The sequence below is a fragment of the Felis catus genome, chromosome D3 (genome assembly GCF_018350175.1).
Source record: "Felis catus isolate Fca126 chromosome D3, F.catus_Fca126_mat1.0, whole genome shotgun sequence".
NCBI lineage: Eukaryota > Metazoa > Chordata > Mammalia > Carnivora > Felidae > Felis > Felis catus.
Window position 1 is genome coordinate 28,969,708 of NC_058379.1, and position 22,083 is coordinate 28,991,790.

The 22,083-nt window shown below is 57.9% G+C and overlaps 2 protein-coding genes across 5 annotated transcripts; one reads left to right on the plus strand and one right to left on the minus strand.

Moving 5' to 3' along the window:
* The first annotated feature begins 489 nt into the window (after positions 1-489).
* THAP7 (THAP domain containing 7) lies at positions 490-3,286 on the plus strand. Of its 2 annotated transcripts, XM_006938722.5 has the most exons (5): positions 493-616; positions 789-868; positions 1,289-1,444; positions 2,241-2,381; positions 2,573-3,286. In XM_006938722.5, exons 2-5 carry the CDS (start codon positions 789-791, stop codon positions 3,135-3,137), a joined length of 942 nt encoding a protein of 313 aa, XP_006938784.2. In that variant the 5' UTR covers positions 493-616; the 3' UTR covers positions 3,138-3,286. The 2 variants fall into 2 exon arrangements, with proteins under 2 accessions (XP_019670491.2, XP_006938784.2); XM_019814932.3 differs by lacking the exon at positions 1,289-1,444 and having other exon boundaries at positions 490-616.
* Positions 3,287-4,026: 740 nt separating this feature from the next.
* Positions 4,027-21,970, minus strand: LZTR1 (leucine zipper like transcription regulator 1). 3 transcript variants are annotated; one of them, XM_045041175.1, is made up of 21 exons: positions 21,591-21,970; positions 21,060-21,122; positions 17,630-17,686; positions 16,103-16,182; positions 15,503-15,611; positions 14,923-15,006; positions 13,833-13,890; positions 13,100-13,239; positions 10,951-11,152; positions 10,319-10,474; positions 10,067-10,177; positions 9,596-9,688; positions 9,319-9,414; positions 9,074-9,239; positions 8,694-8,863; positions 7,987-8,098; positions 6,973-7,099; positions 6,730-6,879; positions 5,987-6,092; positions 5,818-5,898; positions 4,027-5,540 (listed from the first exon to the last, which is right to left on the minus strand). In XM_045041175.1, exons 1-21 carry the CDS (start codon positions 21,788-21,790, stop codon positions 5,424-5,426), a joined length of 2,478 nt encoding a protein of 825 aa, XP_044897110.1. In that variant the 5' UTR covers positions 21,791-21,970; the 3' UTR covers positions 4,027-5,423. The 3 variants fall into 3 exon arrangements, with proteins under 3 accessions (XP_044897110.1, XP_011286225.3, XP_044897111.1); XM_011287923.4 differs by having other exon boundaries at positions 7,987-8,143; positions 21,591-21,966; XM_045041176.1 differs by lacking the exon at positions 10,319-10,474 and having other exon boundaries at positions 7,987-8,143; positions 21,591-21,969.
* Positions 21,971-22,083: the final 113 nt, after the last annotated feature.

Here is a 22,083-nt window from a genome sequence, read left to right on the forward strand (position 1 = left end):
TGGGAGGGTGCAGGGAGGCAGCCCCGCCCCAGTGCAAACTTATTTACTGTGAGGCTCTCATTCCTTTAAGTTTTTTGTTTTCACCTCTAACTCAGCCGCGTGCCTGTCAGAAGGAACTGTAACAGGGCTTTCTGCCCATCACCGCCCACCCATGGCACCTCTCCCGGAGTAAGCTATGGGCACTGAATTTGTCGGGTTATATTGATCACGTATTCTGGCCCCTTTTTCTAGTTGGGAGTTTCCTTTTTGCAGTCTAGCCTTTCCCGGGCTGCCAGCGTGGATCCCGGGACCCTGCCGGTTTCCCGCTGCCGCGCCAGCAGACCCATACACTACGGGGACTCTGCGCCAACGACCGGGGCGCCGCTCCTTCGGTGCCGAGGTGTTGACGGCCAAGAGTTTGGCCTGAAAAGCCAAAAGCCCGAGTATACTACCGCGCAGGCGCTCAGGGAGGGTGGGACGACGGAGACCTGGCAGCAACATTACGTTCCCGCCACTTCCGGTGCCCGCCTCGCCCCGCCCCTGGGTCGAGTGCCTCGCTCTTCCGAGTCTCTATGGTATCAACTTCCACCGCGCTCCACTCCTCGCGAGACTTCGGCGGCGCAGCAATGGCGAGATCGTGAGTGCCGCTGACGGAAGTCAGGAGAACGGGCTGGGACGGGGCTCGGGCGAGATCGGGCCGGGGGAGACCCGGCAGGCCAGGGCCGCCAGGAGCGGATCGGCGGCTGGGGGCGCGAGGCCCTTCCGGGCCTGGAGAGCCGCCCACGACCAAGCTCCCGCCTCTTCCCCAGATGCCGCGTCACTGCTCCGCCGCCGGCTGCTGCACAAGGGACACGCGCGAGACGCGCAACCGCGGCATCTCTTTCCACAGGTCAGCGCGCGTGCGTGCTGGCACGCGAAGGCTCACGTGTGCCTGCGCCGGTTTTACCCTCTTCGTGGAGCCACGATTGCGCATGCGCCTTCCTCTGGTTGGCGCGATGCTTATATTTGTAGGGGGGAGAGGGGCGGGGCGGGTGCGACTGAGCCTAGGTGGGAGAGGAAGCATGGGAGGTCCACCAGCCTGCGTCCCTCCGCTTTCTGACTCTCACCTGCCAGGTGACGCTAAGGAAGTTGCTTTCCTCGAGGCCTCAGTTTCCTCATCTGGACCTTGGTGGGAGGTGTTTACCTGGCAGGGTTGAAGGGAGGTCTGGTGGTCGCGTGTGCATGACCAGTCCTTGCCGTCTGGAGTGCTTGAGCAGCTTCAGCCCAGGGCTACAGACACCCTGGTGCTTACTGGTTTGTGGCTCCGCAGACTTCCCAAGAAGGACAACCCGAGGCGAGGCTTGTGGCTGGCCAACTGCCAGCGGCTGGACCCCAGCGGCCAGGGCCTGTGGGACCCGGCTTCCGAGTACATCTACTTCTGCTCCAAGCACTTCGAGGAGAACTGCTTTGAGCTGGTGGGAATCAGGTGAGCCTCTGTGGCAGTGGTCACTGGGGCAGGGTTTGAAGCATCACAGTAGTCGGCCGATTGGGGCAGCTGTACGGCCAGATGAGGACGATCCTGAAGCCACTGGCTGGAGCCCAGGCCAACCTGGTTACACGGTGTGGCTGCTTTTTCCCAGCTTTGCACCTCGGTGACAGTAAGACCCACCCCCTCAGGGTAACTGTGCTAGAGACAGGAGAGGAAAACATTAGCTTTTTCAAAGGCTATTCTTTAGAACCCCAGTCCTCCCAGCAAATCCACAATGAAATTATTCTTTAAAAAAAAATTTTTTTTTTTTAATGTTTATTTTTGAGAGAAAGAGAGAGAGAGAGACAGAGCGTGAGCAGGGGAGGGGCAGAGAGAGAGGGAGACAAAGAATCGGAAGCAGGCTCCAGGCTCTGTCAACACAGAGCCCTGGTGCGGGGCCCGAGCTCTCGGACTGTGAGATCATGACATGAGCTGAAGGCAGATGCTTAACCAACTGAGCCACCCAGGCGCTCCCACAATGAAATTATTTGTTTTGGCTGGTCAGCCTAGTTCTAGTATAGTCTTTTTTTACACGTCTAATTTTGAAGAGCCCTGCAGGAAAGAGATTGGTGTAATTCTACCTAAAGTGGCATTCCCTAAACTAAGTGCTGGCAACATGCCTACCCACCTCCCACTGTGCTAGAATGGGAGAGCCTGATCTGGGGTGCTGGGGGCATGCTAGCTCTGTGCCCTGCAGCTGGCCCTGGGGGGCAATGCTTATTGTCCACCTCACCCAGGCTGTTTTTCCCCACAGCGGGTATCACAGGCTGAAGGAGGGGGCAGTTCCCACGATATTTGAGTCCTTCTCCAAGTTATGCCGGACAACCAAGACCAAGGGGCACAGTTACCCACCTGGCCCCCCCGACGTCAGCCGGCTCCGGCGATGCAGGAAGCGGTATGTGCTGTGGGTGGACGGTGCCCCATTCCCACCCCAAATCTGAGAGACTGGGCTTTAGGATGTGTGCCAGCAGTCTTGCTGGACAGGGTTCTAAACCAGTGGAGTAGATTAGGGTGGGCTGGTGCAGTAGAGTCTGGCAAGGTCTTGGCCTGGCCTATTAGTGTCTCTCTCTCTCTCTTTTCTCTCAGCTGCTCTGAGGGCCGTGGGCCCACGACTCCATTTTCTCCACCACCACCTGCTGATGTCGCCTGCTTTCCTGTGGAAGAGGCCTCAGCACCTGCTGCTTTGCCTGCCTCCCCCACTGGGAGGCTGGAGGCTGGCCTCAGCAGTCCCTTCTCAGACCTCTTGGGGCCCCTGGGTGCCCAGGCAGATGAAGCAGGCTGCAGTGCCCAGCCCTCGCCGGAGCGGGAGCCAGAGCGGCAGCCATCCCCCCTTGAGCCACGGCCTGTCTCCCCCTCAGCCTACATGCTTCGTCTCCCACCCCCAGCCGGAGCCTATATCCAGAATGAGCACAGCTACCAGGTGGGCAGTGCCCTGCTCTGGAAACGGCGGGCTGAGGCCGCACTCGATGCCCTGGACAAGGCCCAGCGCCAGCTGCAGGCTTGCAAGCGGCGAGAGCAGCGGCTGCGGCTGCGGCTGAGCAAGCTGCAGCAAGAGCGGGCACGGGAGAAGCGGGCACAGGCAGATGCCCGCCAGACTCTGAAGGAGCATGTGCAGGACTTTGCCATGCAGCTGAGCAACAGCATGGCTTGAGTGAGGGGCTGCTGGGCCCGGAGCTGACTTGAGAGGTTGCCTCTTAGGGCTTCAGCCTCTTCCCCCCTTAGAATCCACCTGGAGAAGGACCCCATCTGAGCTGTGTCCACGAGACCTGCCAGATGCCATAATAAAGTGGATTCTAGGAGGCCCTGCTATCTGGCTCAGCTAGGGGCTGGGGCCCCTCCCCAATTATCCAAGCTCTCAGCGGTGAAGAGCAGAAAATCCAGCTTTTTGCCCACCCCACCTCATGCAACTCCAGTCCCCACAGGGTTTTGAGGGACAGGATGGTGTGAGCAGAGGCCAGCAACAGTGCCAGGCACCCTCTCCTTGGTACCTGAAACAGCCCAGACAAAAGTAGTCTAGTCCCTTTGAAAACATTTCTGAAACCCAGGCCAGAGTCAGTCTCTTTACAAGGACACCTGCATGGCTTTTATCCACTAGCCTAATCTGCCCAGCAGTCAGTAGGGTACAACATCTGAACCCCAGCCTGCAGACCAGCCACCCATTTACACTGGGCCTGGCTCATCTGAAAAACGGACAAAGATGGCAATTTCTGACCTAGTGCTACTATGATTGGCAAGTAGTAAGGGCCCAGCAAGTGACACTTCTAGTCCCCGGAGGTCTGAGAAGAGGTGGGGGAAACTTGGAGGCAGGCATGAAGACAGCAATCCTGGCCTCAACTGGAGTCCCCATTTTTCTTCAAGCTGACTGGAAAGTAGGCTTCCCTGAGTCTGTGATTGTGGCAAACAGTTCAGTGTGCAGGGTGATTAACTGCACACATGACCTCCCTGCTGGCCGTGGCTACAGTAGCCCCAAGAGCATAGCTGAATTCTCTCTAGTCCTGGAAAGTGCCACACAATGCTGTGAAATTGGCTTTCTAGGGTCCTTGGTGTGTAACTTCATTTATTCATATGTCTGGAAGAAAAAGTCAAACGACCAGTTACAAGGGTCCACTGTAGAGCAGGGTTTGCAGTTGTTCACCAAGGCTCATCTTGTGCCAGGCCATTTCCTAGCTTGCCGGCAGCCTTATGGATGGACTCCTCTTGCCTAAGGATGCCCACCTGGGACCAGGGCTCCCTGTCCAACTACGTGGCACCATCTGGGGCTCTTCAGCAAGGGCCAAGGAGTGGCAAGTGCCATCGCATGGGGACGCAACCGGAGGGAGGAGACAAGGGGGACTGTTTCCCCCCAATGTGGCTTCCTGGCAGCCAGGGCAGAAGGGTCCCTGGGGTTCTTGTTCCCAGAGAGGAGGCAGAAGTGCCTGTTGTATTAGGGTGGACTCACACAGGGCCTTCTGTTGGGGGGCAGGAAAGGACATGGTGCCCAATCCTTTAGCCTCCCAGCCTAGGCAGGAGCAAGGCGGCCTTGGGACTTCAGGATTTCTGCTGCAACCCCTCTCCCCTCCCCACCCCATATCCCTGGGTATCCCTAGATGTGGCTGGGAGTTGCTGACACGGATAGAAGACCGGATGGGATTGGCCAGTCTCAAGCACTTGGGCCACATGATCCATCCCCAGCTCAGGGACAGCTGAGGGCCGGAGTCCACCCGTGGGGCCTGTACCCATGAGGTGTAATAGGTAGCACTACTATGGTCTTAATGGCATGTCTATGACGAAGAATAAATACTTAGGGACAGATGGGGACCTGGGGGGGGAGCACTTTCACTGACGTCTCCCTGGCACAACTGGGGACTCCTGATGTGCACACAGTGGAGTGGGATCCCGTAGCCCCTCTGGAAGCCAAGGCCCAGTTCGGCATCAGGGCCCTTCACAAAATTCATCCTGAGTCAGATTTCATCTGCCTGTTACTATTGTCCACCCACAAGCTCTGGATGACAGTAGGGGCCCTTAGAGCAACCCCAGTGAAGGTGAGGGGGTACTATGTAGCCCACATCAGAGGGGTCTCGGGGCAATAGGATCCAGTGGCCAGACCCACAAGCCATACACAGTCCCTGCTGGATGGGCAGCCTCAAACCAGCTCCACAATGGGCTCTCCCCACTGCTGGGGCCTGGCTTCCCACCCACACCTCCAACTGAGGAGAGGGTGCCACCCAGGGGGTCTGTTTTAACATCACTCCCTGTGGGACTTGTCCTTAGCAGTGAAATGGGGCATCCAGAGCCCCCCATGTCCTCTTTCCCTCCGGAGACTCTGGGCACCCTGCCCCTCGGCTGGCAGGTCTAACCACTCCACCTGAGGCCTGAGCGTGGCCAGCATAGTCTGCAGTGGGCAGGGCAGGAACAGGCATGGTTATTCTCCTCGAGTGGGCCAGCACCACATGGGGCCTCATATGTCAGCTCCAAGCTCTGCGCACTGCTTGTCAGAGATGTGGGAGGCCAGGGAGTCTATGATGTCAAGAAGCAGCTGTTGGCTCAGCGAGCGCAGTGTGGGCAGCTTGGACACCTGCAGGAGGCAACCAAAAGGCCCAAACAGGATGGAACCGGATTCCCATGAGGGCCAGAGTGGGCTCCAGAGTCTCGCAGGAGCTCAACCAAGCCAGGGCACAGGCTGACTCCAAATGGCCAGTGGGTGGGTACTCTGCTTGGCTAACCCCAGGGACCACTGCTGCAGGAGATGAGATTCCACGCACCCCCACCCCACACCTGGCCAAGGCTAACGCGGGCAGAAGTGGGTCCTAAAGATGGGTTGGCAGTGAGTGCTGGGCTGGGAGGGCCCTGACCTTGGTGAACTGGTGCACGATGATGTGCAGGCAGTGCCGCTTCATGTCCAGTGCTTGCGTCTTGTCAGCTGCCTCCAGGATCTGGAACAGCAGGTTCCTTGAGGTGCTGCCCCATCCCTCCCCCAACCCGCCCAGGTTCAGGAAGGCCCATGAGCACCCGCCGAGCTACCTGCAGTACATTCTGTACTGTCACGTTCATCTCCAGGTTCTGCTTGCAGTACGCCTGCAGCCGGTTGTTGTAGAAACCGTAATAGTAGGGAGCCGCAAACAGGTAGCTGGGGGCTGGTTAAGGAGCTGTCAGCCAAAGGAGCTCGTCCTCCCGCCACCTGTGCATCTCCCCTGGGAGGGTGCAGCTGGAGCCCCGCGTGCACCAGGGGCAGAGGAAGCCTGAGATTGTGGCTGCCTCCTCCTGTGTGCTCAGAACAAGGAAACCGCCCCCCACCCCAAGGGACCAGCACAAGGGCTCCAATCCAGGCAGGACACTGACTTGCTCTCTACATGGACTCTGAAGCCCTATTCAAGATCCAAAGAAAACCCAAAATCCTCTCCCAGGAAAATACCCATATGCACATTTGCAGAACTAACTGTGGCTTCACAGAGCCCTGAAAGGCATCTTGCACCCATGTGCAGGCCCCCATGAAGTGACATGACCAGGAATCACTCCACGGTGATCTACTCACCTATAACACAGGACCACTTCCTCTGGGCAGTTGTGAGAGTCAAGAACCCACCCATCCCTCCCGGCTGCCAACCTCTCTGTGCCTGCTGACCAACTGCTGGGAGAGCATTAGGTACCAGGAAATCCTCAGGAAATCGCTAGGCCAGAACCCACCCACGAGGCTCCAAAGCTGCCTAAGTTGGGGACTCGGGCCTCCAGAGGTGACCTGGGAGCACCCATGGCAGGGAGGATGCAGAGAGTCCTCGGGCGGCATGTTGACCTCGCCGTAGTAGATGTAGCGCAGCATGGACTCAAAGGCCTGCCTGCTGGGCACCATCTCCCCGATGGAGATGTTCACCTGCCCGTCCTCGGGCATGAAGGACCGGAACATGGCCTCAAAGTAGCTGCAGACAGGGGCATTCGAGTCCTGGCTCTCGGCAAACAGAAGCTGTGCCCAGGACTGCCCTGCCCTGCCCTGTAGCCACACCCCCACCCACCTGGAGCGAGCGGCCAGGATGGCCTTGTGGGCCGGTCTTGGGTGCCCATCCAGCAGCAGAGTGATGTCACAGAACTCTGCACCTGCCCCCTCCAGGTATGCCTTCATGTCCTGGATCAGAGATGTGCCTGGTAGGGAGGGCAGGGGTTGGTGTAGACGAACCCCGAGCAGATGCCTCCTGCCCCTCTGCAGACTCAGCCATCAGATTTGGGCCTCAGGGCCCCAGGCACTGCTTCCTGGACATCTGCCCATGCTGCTGCCCTGAACAAACGTCTCCCAGGCCAGAAGGCTCACTCTGGCCCTTGAGGCACTAACAGGCCCTGTTACCTTCTCCCCTCAGCCCCAAACACGGCCCTTAGGCCTGCCCGACCCCCAGAGTCTGATCTCCCCAACTCAGCCCACTGAACCCTCCTCCCTACCCTTATGCTTGAGCCCCCTCTGGGTCTGGCAAGCACTGTGTCCCTCCTTGTGTCACCCAGGGCCAATGGCCAGATGCAGCACAGACCCCAGGGAGAGTCAGGGGATGAAGGAGATTGTGATGTCCCTTCCCAGACTAGGTGGGCACAGGGAGCTACCAGGAATGTCTGAAGTCTTTGGACTGAGCTTACCTCTCACTAGGCCCCAAAGGGTGGGCATGCCTAGAAAAGAAGCTTGCAACTAGTCACTGACCCTGAGCACACTGCTCGCAACAGAGCTGTCAAACCTGATGTCAGTCAGGGCAGGTACCCTCACTAGAGAGGGACCCGTGCCCACCTCTGGAAACGGGCTCAGGAGATTCTCCACCCTCAGGGACACAGCTGTGGTAGGATGCCCCATAGGTCAGGGGCTCTTCCTTCCAATGAGCCTGACCTGCCTCCCTGTCTGCCCATGCAGGAGCCCCAGGAGCACTCTGGGCACCCCCAGTACCCACACCCCACCCTGAGGGCCTGGCAGGTACTTCCATGGCTCCCAGGTCTCCACCCAGGATGAATACCATCCCGTTCTGCTGCCTCAGGGATGGGGACTGGATCCCTACCAATGTCCACGGGCTGCTCTGAGGGAGCACGGGGAGGTGGCTGCTGCTTCCGCCGCACAATCTCCACAATCAGTGGGGAAGAGAGGCGTTCAAACTCCTTCATCATGATCACCTGATTGAAGTGGGACTCCTTCACCACGAAGTTCAGGCAATGCTCCTGGGACACACAAGCCGGAGCAGGCAAGCAGGGTCAGGCCTTGGCCGATGGGGCAGCAGCCTGGGCAGGAGGACTTGGGCAGGGGCAGGGAACAGGGGGCTTGTGGCAGGGGTCGGCAGCCTGGGGTAGGGTTTGACAACGGGGTATGGGGGCCCTGTGGCGAGAGTTGGCAGCCTGGGGTGCGGATTGGCAGCAGCAGGGTGGGGGCAGCAGCAGGGAACAGGGGGCTTGTGGCAGGGGTCGGCAGCCTGGGGTAGGGTTTGACAACGGGGTATGGGGGCCCTGTGGCGAGAGTTGGCAGCCTGGGGTGCGGGTTGGCAGCAGCAGGGCGGGGGCAGCAGCAGGGAACAGGGGGCTTGTGGCAGGGGTCGGCAGCCTGGGGTAGGGTTTGACAACGGGGTATGGGGGCCCTGTGGCGAGAGTTGGCAGCCTGGGGTGCAGGTTGGTAGCAGCAGGGCAGGGGCAGCAGCTTGCCAGCCTGGGGTTGGTGTTGGCAGCAGGGGACGGGGGCCTGTGGTAGGCGGGGTGGGCCATGCACACCGGCCCGCACCTTCAGCTGGCCCAGCTGCAGCCTGGTGGCACTCTCACACACAACCAGCACGTTCTGCAAGTCCACGGAGGCCTCGATGTACTGTCGGCACAGCTGCTCCAGGCGGCACAACTGGAAGCTCAGTGCCAACTTGTAGACATCCATGATGAGCAGCACATCCTCCACGTGGCCTGCATCCAAGAGCTCCCTGAACCTCAGAGTTATGGAGAGAGGGAGAAGGTGCGGGGCAGGGCGGAGGGGAGCACAGGGTCCAGGGCTTCTTTCAGAGGAGTGTGGGTCTGGGTCATCAGGCAACTCAACCACACCAGTGGACATGAGTGGTGGTGGCCGCCAGGCCTCAGGCTGTGCGCCTGTCCACCCTGTTCCCACCCCCAGCGCACCTTTCCGCGGGTACTTGATCTTGTCCGTGTACAGGAACTGCATGAGCACTTCAAAGGGCCGGGCCTCGGCCTCGCGGATGGCCACGTGCAGCAGGGGCGGCCGGGCCCCCCCCACAGCTGCACCAGGGTCCTCCCTGGAAGCGGGGGCTGCCTCCTCCTCCAGCTTCTATAGGGAGAGGAAGGGGAGCTCAGGGGCACCCCACAGATGCCACTGTCCTGGCAGGAGGGACTGGGCAGCACCTCACCTGGGCTAGCCGTTCCCGTGCTTGCATGATCTTCCTGCGGAGCCAGCGGCTCCGAGCGGTGACAATGGCCACATGGCCCTGCACACACTCCTCCTTCTGGAGCAAGAATGACACCTTGGTGGGGAGCACAGAACCCTCATCCTGGCTGGGACGGAGGCCCAGACAGCCAGGTAAGGACTCTAGGACTCCAGGCACAAGGGATAGGCCAGCAGTGCCTCAGGGCACAGCCTCCACCCTGCAGTACAGGGGACAGGCTGGGCATAGGGAGGGCACCCACCTCGCCCAACACAAACTCCACGTCGCAGAACTGGCGGCTCTCCCACAGCCTCCCGTAGTCCTCATGCAGTGTGCACTTGGGGTAACAAGAGAACTGTGGGAGGAGACCCAGTGTTGCCCAGGGAAGCCAGCACTGGCCCAGGCTCTGCCCCCCTCTAAGCCACACTGCCCAGCCCAGCTCAGCCCAGCTCCCTCCACTGGCCCAAGCCTGCTCCCCGGCCTCCACTGGCTCCACTGTGAGCCCCCAATGTTGCCCCACCCACCCCACCCTGCACAGAGGTTCCTCAGACTGCCCTCGGCCTAGAGTTCCCCACCCTGTCTTCCAGACTCCTCGGGAAGGCTGCCATCCCACTAGACCCCTGGCTCTGGTCCCCTTGGACAAGTCCCACCCCTATCTACGGGGCCTCAGTTTCCATCATCTGGGACCCATCCACCCTGGCTGGCTCCCCTGCAGTCGGTCCATGAGCCCCACCTGGAACCTGTACATCTCCCCACTGCGGATGTTATTGTCCACGGTGCCCCCGAAGATGTACATGGCGTCCGAGATCACAGCAGCTGCATGGAAGAGCCTTCCGCTTGGCAGCTGGGTGGAGGTGGGGAGGGGAGGAGATAAGTGACCCTAACAAGTACTTCTCTAAGCCTCAGTCTCCCTATCTGTGAGAGAGGCTGACCACAGGACTGGCATCAGGGAGTGATGGAGAGGAGCGAGGGCGCCAACCCTCACCTCTGAGGCCGGCGGGGCAGGCGGCTTGGCTGTGGTGGTGCCAAAGTCCAGGCCAAACACATCTCGGGACTTCTTGAAGCCACCCCGCTCCTCAGAGGCCAGGGCAGGCGCCTCCTCAGAAGCAGATGCTCGCTCTGGCACCTCAGCCCCACCGACCTGGAGGGGAGAGACATGCGGGCATGGGACCAGTCAGCAAGGGCCAGGCAAGGCACCACAGACCAGCCTCCTGCTGACCCTGTTCAAGAGTGAGAGCGCTCTGGGGACAGGTTTGGGAGGGGAAAGAGCCACAGGATAAGGGAGCTCGCAGCATGGCTGAGAAGGGGAGCCAGCAGCAGTCAGGGTGGACGTTCTGGGAGAACATCCTCAGCACCATGCAGATATGATGGGAAGTGAAATGTTAAAAGCCTGTAGGCTGCAAGATGGAGAACAAGGGCCCAGGGCCTAGGGTCTGGTCAAGGCAGGCGTCCAGGGCTGAGGGCCTCAGTCATCCGGGCTTTGCTCCTGCTGGCCATCTAGAGCCCTGGGAGCCCTCTGAGGCTGTGAGGAGCTGGAGGGTGGTGGGAGCAGGTGAATCAGGCCTCCCAGCCCTCAGGCCTGGGCAACCCTGGCCACCTGTGCCCGGAAGCACTCACCTCACTGTCTGAGCTGGGCTGGACAACCTCCCAGGTCTGGAAGTCCACATCATAGCAGTGCAGCTCATTGGGCAGTGTGTTGTCTGCCGCACCCCCAAACACGTAGAGGTGGCGGTCAAAGGCCACCATGGTGTGCCCATAGCGCCGCTGCGGGGGTGGTGGGGAGCCACGGAGTAGGTGCTCGGTGGGGATGCGTGTCCACCTAAGGGCACATGACAGTAAACTAGTGCCAGAGTGGGGGCTCCTGCTCCCCCACGGCCTCCACCTGGGTTCTGAGGCCTCCCCACAGCAGGCACCAGCTGGAAGTGCCCTGAAGCCCCTGGGGAGACCAGCCGGGTCAAGGGAGGGCATGCACTGCAGGGCATCCCCTTTTGCTCTGGCACCAGCTCTGCCTAGGTCCACTCAGCCCACCATGGGGTCCTGCCCGAGTCCTTTTCTGTCTCCCAGCTATAAACCAGGCAGCAGTGGCAGGCAGGAGGGGTGGCCAGCCTCTGTATGGTGAAGCAATTCCACTCTCTGGGGGAATGGAGATATGTACACCACTCCAACATGTGGGATGATCCCCACAGCCAAGGCCTTGCTCCTGGGAGCCACCAGGACCCCACCTCCCAATGCTGCTCCTACATTCTCTACCCTCCCAGGAATCCCCAACAGCTTCCAACGTATCCTCTTTGGAACCCAAACAGATCCTGGCCAGGTGGGCCATGCCATCTGGCTCCATGCTGACCCCTGCACCTGGCACATGCTGGGCTTGACAGGTGCCCCTGCTGCGGGGAGGTTGTCCAGCATGCAGGAGATCTGCCTGGGCAAAGCCCATCTCCAGGTGGCAGGGGTCCTGAATGCCCATCTGGGAATGGGGTAGGGCAGAGGTGCTCTGTAAGGACCCCAGTGCTAAGTGCCTCACACCAGCAGCCCTCTGTGGCCCCATGGGGAATGGGCCCTATGTGATGCCCACACCACAGGATCTGCCCACCTATGCACAGCCTAAAGGCCAGGGTGTGTTCACTCTCACCTCTGTGTGTGTGGGAGCAAAGGGCACAGGCATGACACTGGGCAGGTGGCTGTCTGGGGGCTGGGAGCAGGCCAGCCCGAGGAAGGCAGCACCACACTGACTCCACCCCGTGGAACTCCTCTGCTGCCAGTGGCCCCCGGGATCTCCTAACACCCAGCCTGGGCTGGTGCTGGTGGCCATACCTCCCCTGGTTTTCTTCCTACCCCTGTCCACTCTGCCCCCAGCTGCAGCTCTGCCCCCCATCTCTGGCCTGGGTCCCCCACCCCACAGCCCTCTGCTCCCTCAATGCACCTTCCTCAGCCCCCACATCCCTGAACAGTCCTCAGGCCCTGCATCTCCTCCAATACCTGTACCTCCTTGAGCACCCTTCCCAGATTAGCCACTTGTCCACCTATCCAGAGCCTGCGTTTCTGCCCTTTAACCCCTCCCCACATCTGAGCCTTCTTGGCCTCTACTTCCAAGGCCTCTCACCTCACCAGGTCTGTTCCTATTGGTGCTGAGCCCTCTTTGCTGCCCACTGCTGTAAGCACCAAGGCCAGGATGGAGAGGCAGGCTGGCTCAAGCCCGGCTGCCCTCATGAGAGCCACAGGAGAGCTGGGTGGGTGTCAGCGGGATTCCCTCTGCCTCAGATGCCTTGACCTTCCTCCTTCTGAATGGACAGTGCTGGGCTCCAGGGCAACTCCAAGTCCCCTCCTGAGCCTCCCTGGCTTACAGCAGAAGCTCCCTGTTCCCTCCCCTCCATTCACTCCCAGAGCCAAGACCCAGTCTGTGCCACCTCCAGAGCTCAGTCCCCATCACGAGGGCTGGTCAAGGACAGCATAGGCTGGACGCTCTCAGGGCCTGAGCACCCCTCCAGGTTTCTTCCATCGTATGAGATCTATTCCAGCCACATTTGTTACTGGTGACACTGACCAGGCCGTCTGCGGGGCAGGAGCCGTCCTTCACGCTGGACAGAGAGAGAGGCCAGCTGAGCCCCATCTTGCTGAGCTGTAGCCACACACTAAGGAGCCTGCTTGCACAGTCTGTATGAAGGCACCTGCACCTCCTTGCTCTGGAAGGGTAACTTGCCCTGCTGTGTCGGAAGCTCACGAGGACAGCTCCAGACACAGATGTGGGTGCCACCACCAGAACACTCACGTCTTGTCCTTGAATTCAAACTGGAAGAGGTTGTTGGTTATCTTGGCTCCACTCTGCCCTGAGAACACAAACATCTTGTCCCGGCACACGGCCACTGGGAAGTTGCAGCAGGATGGCGGGATCTCACCGCTCTGCGCTACCTGGGGTAGGGAAGGCAGCTCAGCCCGAGCCCTCATGGGACCAGGTTCACAGGGTCGAGACTTACTTACACTGCTGAACTGGGACTACTTTCATTCTTGAAACTTCTGTGAATGAGGGTTCATAGATTAAGTTCTATGGAACAGCTTAAAGCCCCACCTCATCCACCTAAATGGGCCCAGTTTTTAACAACTGGGGCTAAAAATCATCACCATGGGGGAAAGAAACTCCAGGGGAAAGAATGGAGCAGATGGACAGATTGCCCAGAAACAGCAGGGAGCAGGACACCAGACAGCATGCTGAACTCGCTGTGTTCAAATGAGGGTGGATTCTACCTAAGTGGCACCAGTCACCAGGACACGCTGCCATTTGAAGCACAGAGGATTTAGTCACTAGGTGAGTGCTGCTGGAATTGGGCAGGAAGTCAGCAGGGAGGGTGAGGCTGAGGACAGGCTAGGATTTGGCAAAGAGAACAAAGCAGCCCCTCCCCTGCCCCACCTCTGCCCCCCCATTGCCCCTCCCCTCCCTGCCGGCCCCACCTTGGCCCCCCAAGCCCCTGCCTTCCCTGCCTGCCCCAGCCCCCCAAACCCCTCACCTCCTCCCAGCATGTGAGCTCCCGGTCCTGGAGGCCAATGGTCCACATGTCATTCAACCTGCATTAGGACAGAGGGGTCAGGATCTGCACAGCTGGAGCTGGTGGCAGGGTGGGCCTGGCCGGGAGAGATGGCTCCAGGGAGGAAGGACACATCACGCAGGACTCTGATCAGGGGCCTATGGAGTAGCCATGAGGTGGGGGCTTCAGCGTCAGGGCCGGGGGGGATGCACTGAATCCCTGCTAGGTATCCCCCCAGCCCAGACAGGAACACATGGTCTTAAGCACAACGTCTAGCCAGTGTAGCAGGGTCAGTCCCACTCGGCAGACCCCCGGGGCTCGGAGAGGACTTCAGAGAGGCAACACATGCAGAAACCACCACTAACATCGCATCCCTTGGAGCGTTTGTTTCAAAAAAAATTTTTTTTTTTTTAGTGATTTCCATACCCAACCTGGGGCTCGAACTCACGACTCCAAGATTGAGACTCACATACTCTTCTAACTGAGCCAGCCAGGTGCCCCACCTCTTGGAGTTTCTATAATGCTGAAGTCTTGGGGAATGATCACATGCTACTTTTGTAATCAGAAAAATGCAGCACATCCTCAGATAGCTGCACAAAAATGGGCCAGGCTTGCCACCTCCTCAGACACCCCCAGGAGGGGTCTCAGGGGTGCCAGGCCTTCTGACCTCTGTCGGGTTGAGCAAGAGCTCCACTCAGTTGCCCCTCACCTCCATCCTACCCATCTTCTTCCCCTCAGTCCTTTTTGTTTTCAGTTTATCTATTTTGAGAGGGCAAGAGCGCACATGCACACACATGTACGAGTGGGGCAGGAGCAGAGAAAAAGGGAGAGATGAACCCAAGTGGGCTCCGTACTGACAGTGAGATCATGACCTGAGCCAAAATCAAGTCAGATGCTTAACTGACTGAGCCACCCAGGCACCCCAGCCCCCCACCCCGTCCCTCCTGTCCACAACGCTACCCTCTTGAGAAACCCCCACCTGAGCCCTCCCATGCCAGGAAGGCCTGCTCTGGGCCTTGGTACACTTACAGGGCTGCTCAGGGGCCGGGTGCACGGGCTGGGCACCACCTACCTGGCATTGCCATCATAGCCAGCAAAGATCCACAGCTTGTCACTGTATACCGTGGCGCCATGGGCAGACCTAGCGACCGGCAACCTGTAGTGTGATGAGGGAGGGGGTGAGGAGCGAGGCCGCCCAGCACAGACCTGAACCTCGTGGCCCCATAACACCAGCCGGGACCCCAGGGCCACTGTGCCTACATTTGCTGACACCGGGGCTCTGGGATGCCATCTGGGTGTCATAAGGCTGAGCTCATGAGGCAGGGCAGTGGGATAAGGAATTCAGATGCCCACAGGGTAAAGCCCTCTCCCAGACACCACCAAAATATCAAAGGGGGATGCTTGCAAAACAGGAGAGACGCGCCCATCAGCAGTACATCAGGGTCCCTTCTGCTCTCTGAAAGGAGAGAATCTAAGAGCAGGGCAAGGGCCTCAAACAGGCACAGCTGGGAATGAGCAGAGCTCAGGCCTCTCTGAGTCTCAGGCTCTTCTTCTGTAATGCTATAGGGGCCACATCCCAGGCCGGCTGCCACCACGGACCCAATGCGGTAGCCACTCGATCAACCCTGAAAGGTTTCAGCAAAGTCTCTCACCGTCCTTCAATTTTCCACTCTGTCCACTGGCCAGTTGCAAACTTATATTCAAAGAGGTCGTTTTTATTCTTCAAGTTAGAATTGGAATAAATGTCCCCAGTGTAGCCCCCTGGGTAGAGAGAGGGAGAAACTGTCACACCCAAAGGCAGCATCTCAGAGTCTCTAAACCCCAGGAGGTGGGGACAGAATCTGGCCTCACTTAAGATGTATTCTGGGACTCCCTCCATAAACTTTGGGGAACACCTACTGTGTGCCTGACTGTGTTAGGCTCTGGGGACACATAAATGAGCAGAACCCTGTGCTCTGCTCCTGGTGGGGTGACAGAGGAGGGAGGAGAGCCACCTTCCAGCCCAGTCACAGAGGCAGACAATTCTAAACCTGGGAAATTGGGACAGTTAGGGAAAGGGGCACATAGGGCCACAGGGGCCCTTGAGAGGCCCCCAAACCAGTGCAGGAACTCAAGACTCAAGCAGAGAAAGACAAGGCATGGACAGAGAGAAGTTGGCCATGCACAGCATGTGGTCCCCGGGCCTGGGGCAGGACAAGGGTGCTGTGAGCCCAGAAGAGGGCACAGTGCCCAGGAGAGAAGAGGCAGCTCACCAAATACAAACATGCTGCTCCCGTAGACAACGGCTGAGTGGTGGTAGCGGGGGGCTGGTGGGGTGCCTGTGGTGAAGGCCCTGGTGGGGGGGAAACGGAGAGTGGGTGTCAGCAGGGGTCAGATGTGCAGTCCATGCCACACAGGGCAGCCCCTGCCACCTCCCTGATTCCTTTCGTTTTTGTGTTTTGTAGGTAATACCTATGTCATTATATAGAAACGTATAATAAAAGTTGCCAATAAGGAAAAAACACAAAACCAGAATTAAGACTTGTATATAATCCCTTTGCCAGAAACTACCCTTTATACCTTGAGGCCACCACCCTCCCACCCCGTCACCTTTCCTATTCATGTTTATGCCTCCGAGTAATTTATGAAAGTAATTTATGAAAATTAAGCTGCTTTTTCAGCTTAACAGTAAAATGTGACTAGGTCTTCCTGCCACTCTCCAATCAGCTATACTTGGGTTCTTACAGCTGCACTGTGTTCCACAGAGGTAGTCCATGCATTGTATTTACGGAATTAAAAACCCATTTATACTGCTTCCCTGGGGCTGCTCCTTTTCAGACATTTATGCTTAAGCAATTATTAGTAAAGGACTGTAAAGTCTTTAGAGTGATTTTAAACATTAATCTGTAACTATTGGTTATATTATAAAACTAAGTGTGAGAGGAACAATAACAAATTTCTTTGGCAATATCAGCACTACCTAGGTCTCCTGGGCAGAGGGTGGGTGGCACACAATGATGCCACCCTGGTTTTCCAGGCTTGGCAGGTATGGGTCCTGGGCCTGGACATCCTCCTCCATCAAATGGGGGTGGTGAGACCCCCCCCTCCCCAGAGGACTGCTAGAGCCTGAGGGCTGCACACACAGCTCCTGCAGAGTGGGGCACCCAGGGGACTCAGAGGGTCTGTGCTCCTGCACGAGCAGATGGTAGAGCTCAGAACACCCAGTATCTTCTAATCCTGGGATCCCTTTCTCCCCCTCAGCTGTGAGCTTCCCCCTGGGTAGGGCTGGACTGGAGGAGATGGGCACAAATATGCAGTGCTCAGAGAGGGCAAATGTCTTGCCCAAGGCTGCACAGGGGCGAGGGCCATCCGTGGCAGGAAGCCAGAGCTCTCGTATTGCCCATTACCCATGTGGGGTCTCCGGGCAGAAGACGGGCCCCACAGTGTCAGTCCTGAAAAGACCCAGCAGCCGTTCCCCACCCCCACCCATGTTGGCTCCCAGGGCAGCCGCTGGCCCAGGAAACAGGCCCAGTGACTGAAGGGCTCTCTGGAGGCAGAATTTGAGGACCAGCAACCAGACCAAACAGATCCCCTTACCTAACAGGATTCAGAATAATCAATCCAAGTCGTGGACTGGAAAAGAAACCCAGGAGAGAGACGGAAAGACTAAGGACCACAGCTGTCTCCTTGCAGTTTCTCCCTAGCTCTCCCCAGCATGACCCTACTGGCAATCAGGGCCCAGCATGGTGCTACGGACCTCTAGGGGAAAGAGGGGGACCTGGGGCCCGGAGACCACGTACCTACACCAGGAGCAATCCTTCACATCGAACCGCAGGAGATCGTTGAGCATGGTCTTCCTAAAAGACAGCCAGGGAGAAGTGGGGTCAGTCCTGGTCTGCTCTCCAGGACCCAGGAGATGGACATTGCGGCCCAGGGATGGGGGTGGGGACTGTTGTGGGGACCCAACCAGGGCTAGGGATTCCCTAGGGAATCCAGCTGATTCCCAAGGGACCAGAGTGATGACCACAAAGAAAGCTCCCCAGCTGGTGCGGGTACCAGGCTGCCAGGGACCCACCTGCCTGGGGTCAGGTCCAAAGTCTGATCCCAGCTACCCAGCAGCTGGCTTGAGGGTTCACACCTCACCCCAGGCTCTAGAACCCCTCCTCCCACTCCCATGTCTCAGCACCTCTTTCTTGGAGGCTGTGCCACCACAATGCAGAGCTTCCCAGGGGAGGCCCCTTTCCTCCTCTCTGATATTCCTTCCACCTCTTTATTGCAAAGCCAGTGTAACTACATTAAAGATGCACAATAAAATGGAAAACAAATCCACTGGCCACCCACTAAGACCTGTAAGTTACTGCCCAGCCCTTGTCAGTAAGAAGAAGAAGGGAGTCAACCAATAGGAGCCCAGCACCCAGGCCTGTATGGGGCACCCCCTGCACCCTTCCCTCAATCTGCACCAGGGGGCTGCACACTCCACCTGTCTCTACAAAAGAGGAAGCAGCCTGGGAGATAAAGGGCCTGCCTGAGGCCATGCAGCCTGGAAGCCAGGAGCTGGGAAGCGGAGATGTGACTAATTTTTCCCCTCTCCCATTTGCCCCTCCTTGCCCTCTCTCTACCCCTCTCAGATTCTGCAGGAGGCTTTCTTTCTTTTTTTCTTTCTTTCTTTCCTTCTTTTTTAATTTTTAATGTTTATTCATTTTTGAGAGAGAGAGAGAGAGAGAGAGAAAGAGAGAGAGACAAAGTGTGGTGTGAGTGGGGGAGGGGCAAAGAGAGCCAGAGACACAGAATTTGAAGCAGGCTCTAGGCTCCAAGCTGTCAGCACAGAGCCTGACATGAAGCTCGAACCCAAGAACTGTGAGATCATGACCTGAGCCGAAGTTGGACGCTTAACTAACTGAGCCACCCAAGTGCCCCTATTTCTTTCTTTTTTAAATGTTTATTTTTATTTTTGAGAGAGAGAGCAAGCACAAGCAGAGCAAGTGGAAGAGGGGAGGGGGAGGGGCAGAGAGAGAGGGGACAGAGGATCCAAAGTGGGCTCTGTGCTGACAGCAGAGAGCCAGATGAGGGGCTTGAACTCACACACCGTGAGATCATGACCTGAGCCAAAGTTGCTTAAGGGACCAAGCCACCCAGGCAGCGCCATCTTTCTTTGTACTCAATCTTTACAAAGTTGCAACCAGAGTGAGACAAATCCTGTTTCTTAATGCCACATTATAGCAAAGATATTTCTGCTTATTGCTACACAGTTACCATGCCAACCCTACCTGCTATAGAACACTCCTGGGAATGTTCCCACCCACTGCCCTGGACTGGACATCAGGCCTTTTCTGGTTTGGGGGATTCTCATAAAGCCTGCAGTGAACACCTGTGAGCCTTTTCCTATTTCATCCTGTCGTGTGACACACATTTACTGAATTGTTTGGGTGCTGGGTTCAGGTCTCTCCCCAGTGGAGGAGACAGGTAACAAACAAAAATAACTCTGAGGTAATCTATGTGGTCTGTACTCTTACCATGGAGCCAGTAAGAGGTGCAGAAGGGGACAGGAGGGCCACAGTCCAGTTGACCCAGGCAGTCAGGAAGGCCTCCCTCACAGTATGTTCGGAAGAGAGGCAGGAAGGGTTGGGAAGGAGGGAACAGCCAGTACAAGGGCCTGAGCAGGAGGATGCTTGGTTCAATCAGAACACAGCAAGGCAGTGATGTAGCCCAGTGTAAAACAAAGGCAGAGGAGCAGGGCAGGCACAAGTGTATATAGGGCCTCTCAGACTGCCAGGACAGTTTGGGCTTTTACTCAGAGAGAGGGGAGCCATCCCAGGATTATGTGCTCAGGAGGCACACACTGAGACTTGCATTTCAAATGGATCCCTCTGGCTGCTCATAGGGAAACAGGCTGTGGGGGAGACAGGCTAGAAGCCAGGGCCCCGCCCAAGGAAACCATTCTGCCTAGTCTGCAGGTACTCATGGGGTCCTTGTACCCTACTAGCTCCAGGTCAGCCCCCGCAGAGGGAGTCCTGAAGGACCAAGGCTGCAGAACCAACCAGAGGCCAGTCCTTCTGGGCTTCAGGCCAAGTCCTGTAGTTGAGAGGCAGGGACAAACTCATGGGCAGAATCGGTCATGTGCAAACACCGCACCTTCAGTACAGCATAACCTGTCCTGAGTCTTTCACAGGTTTGTGCTCACTGACCCTCAGGAGCAGGGCATATGGCCACCCCATATACAAAGGAGGAGACCAGATTAGTGGTCTTAACAAACCTGCCTGAGCTCAAAGCCACAAAGCTCTAACTTGAACTGAGCCTGGTCTATCCGGGAGACCAAGCTTCAGCCCCACATCTAGCAGGTTCCCAAGCCTCCCAGACCCCTGGTGAGCATCCCTGGCCTTTCCTGATGACATAAATGAATTAATGGAGGAGGGATGCCCTGCCCAAACTCCAGGTCTGGTGCCACTCTGTACTCCCCCACCTCTGGGTCATTCATTGCCCAGGCGGATCCCTCCGATTGGAACCCTCTTCCTCTTTCCCCTGAGTCACTCCTACTTATCTTTCAGGTCATCAACCCCTCCAGATTGGGCTTCCCTGCCCAGATCAGAGCCCCTTTTCCTCTGCAAGCATGGCCTGCTATGCCCACACCCAGTACTTAACATGGCCCAGCCCATGATAAGAGCTAAAATAGCTCTTTCCCTCTGGGAATGGGTCTTAAGGAAACACCACCAGAAGAAAGCAGCTGCACAAACCAAAGGTTTACCTCAGCCATTATCTCTCACCAAAGGAGACCAACCACAACTTAACTGGGAACAGTTCATAGGATGGAGGTGTGCCCACCAACAAAAACATCAGGTCGGTGTCAGGAAAGTTGTTTCCCAGGAATTTATGGCAGGTGGGAAAACCTTTCCAAAAAGTGGAAAATATGAGAAATAAATAAAACTGTATCCTCCAAACACTGCCATGTGAGCATGAGGATAAGGCCCAAAAAGGAGTTCAGTGAAGGGAAAAGTGCCTGGTGAGAGTGACTGCCAGGGTGGATGTGTTTCTTTCAAGGTTGTGTCCACCCAGAACAAGAGGAACATTTCTGTGTCCCAAGCATGTGCTATCCACTGAATGCTGTGCTGAGGACCTTGAGGCCAGGTAACCTCAAAGATGGAGAAAGTGAGACGGAGTGATTAGCTAACCCCGTCCGAACCACCATGTTCCTCCCTCCCTGGTCCAAACACCCTCATGTTCATACTCACTCACCCATTGTCTCCACCAAATACATAAATGGCATCTTTATAGGCCACCACTGTGTGCTTGCTGCGCCTGGAAAGAAAGAATGGGTGGGTGGCAGTGAGTCCAGGACCCTCCTGGGGGCACCCAAGGAATGAGACTAAGCACCCGGGCTGGTGCAGAAATTAGGTAACACCTCTCAACTGCCAAGATTGATAGAGATCCCTAAATTCCACCTGTACCCCAAGACCCTGTATATGGGAACCAAAGACATTGCCCTGGGACTCTCTGGACTCCGCACCCCACTGCAGAGCCCCTGGGACCCCAGCTCCAGACCCACAAACACAGCTTAACTCTAGTACCTGCCCCAGGTCACGCTGCTCCAGGACTCCCTCAGGACCCCCTCCCATGGCCTGGACATCATCCTGGACACCACCACTTCCTCCCCACCCCCCATCACCAGATCGCTCCTGGACACCACGCCCCGGCCTCGGTCCCTGGACCCCGCCCAAGACCTCCTCAGACACCCCCCTACTCCAAGACGCCTGAACTCCGCCGTACCGGGCCCCCACGAACTCGTCGCAGGGCGGGAGGCGCCGCCAACGATGCACTGTCTCGAAGGGCCCGAAGTTGAGTGTGAGGTACTCAACACTGTCCGAGCAGCTGTGGTCAAAGTCCACGCTCGGAGCTACCTTGGACCGTGCGCTGCCTGCCAGGGCCCCGGCTCCGATCGGGCCCCCCGAACCCCCCGGCCCAGCCATCCCGGGTCCACGCCGGCTCGGCCACTGGGTCCGCGGGACGTGAGGCCACCGCCCCGGGCGGGACTACGTTTCCCGGCGAGCACTGTGCCAACCGCACCACACTTCCGGCCGGCGCCACACTCCCGCCTGCACGCGCTTCCCGGCCAGCTTAGCGATCCTCCTGACTCCGCGGGCCAGCACAGCCTCCGGGAACCGGCCCTGCAGAGAGCGTGTAACCCCCTGGGAATCATTTACCGCCAAGTACGCGCGCCCAGTTCCCCCTTCCAGTGAGGGCGGCGTCTAGTCCCCAGCCC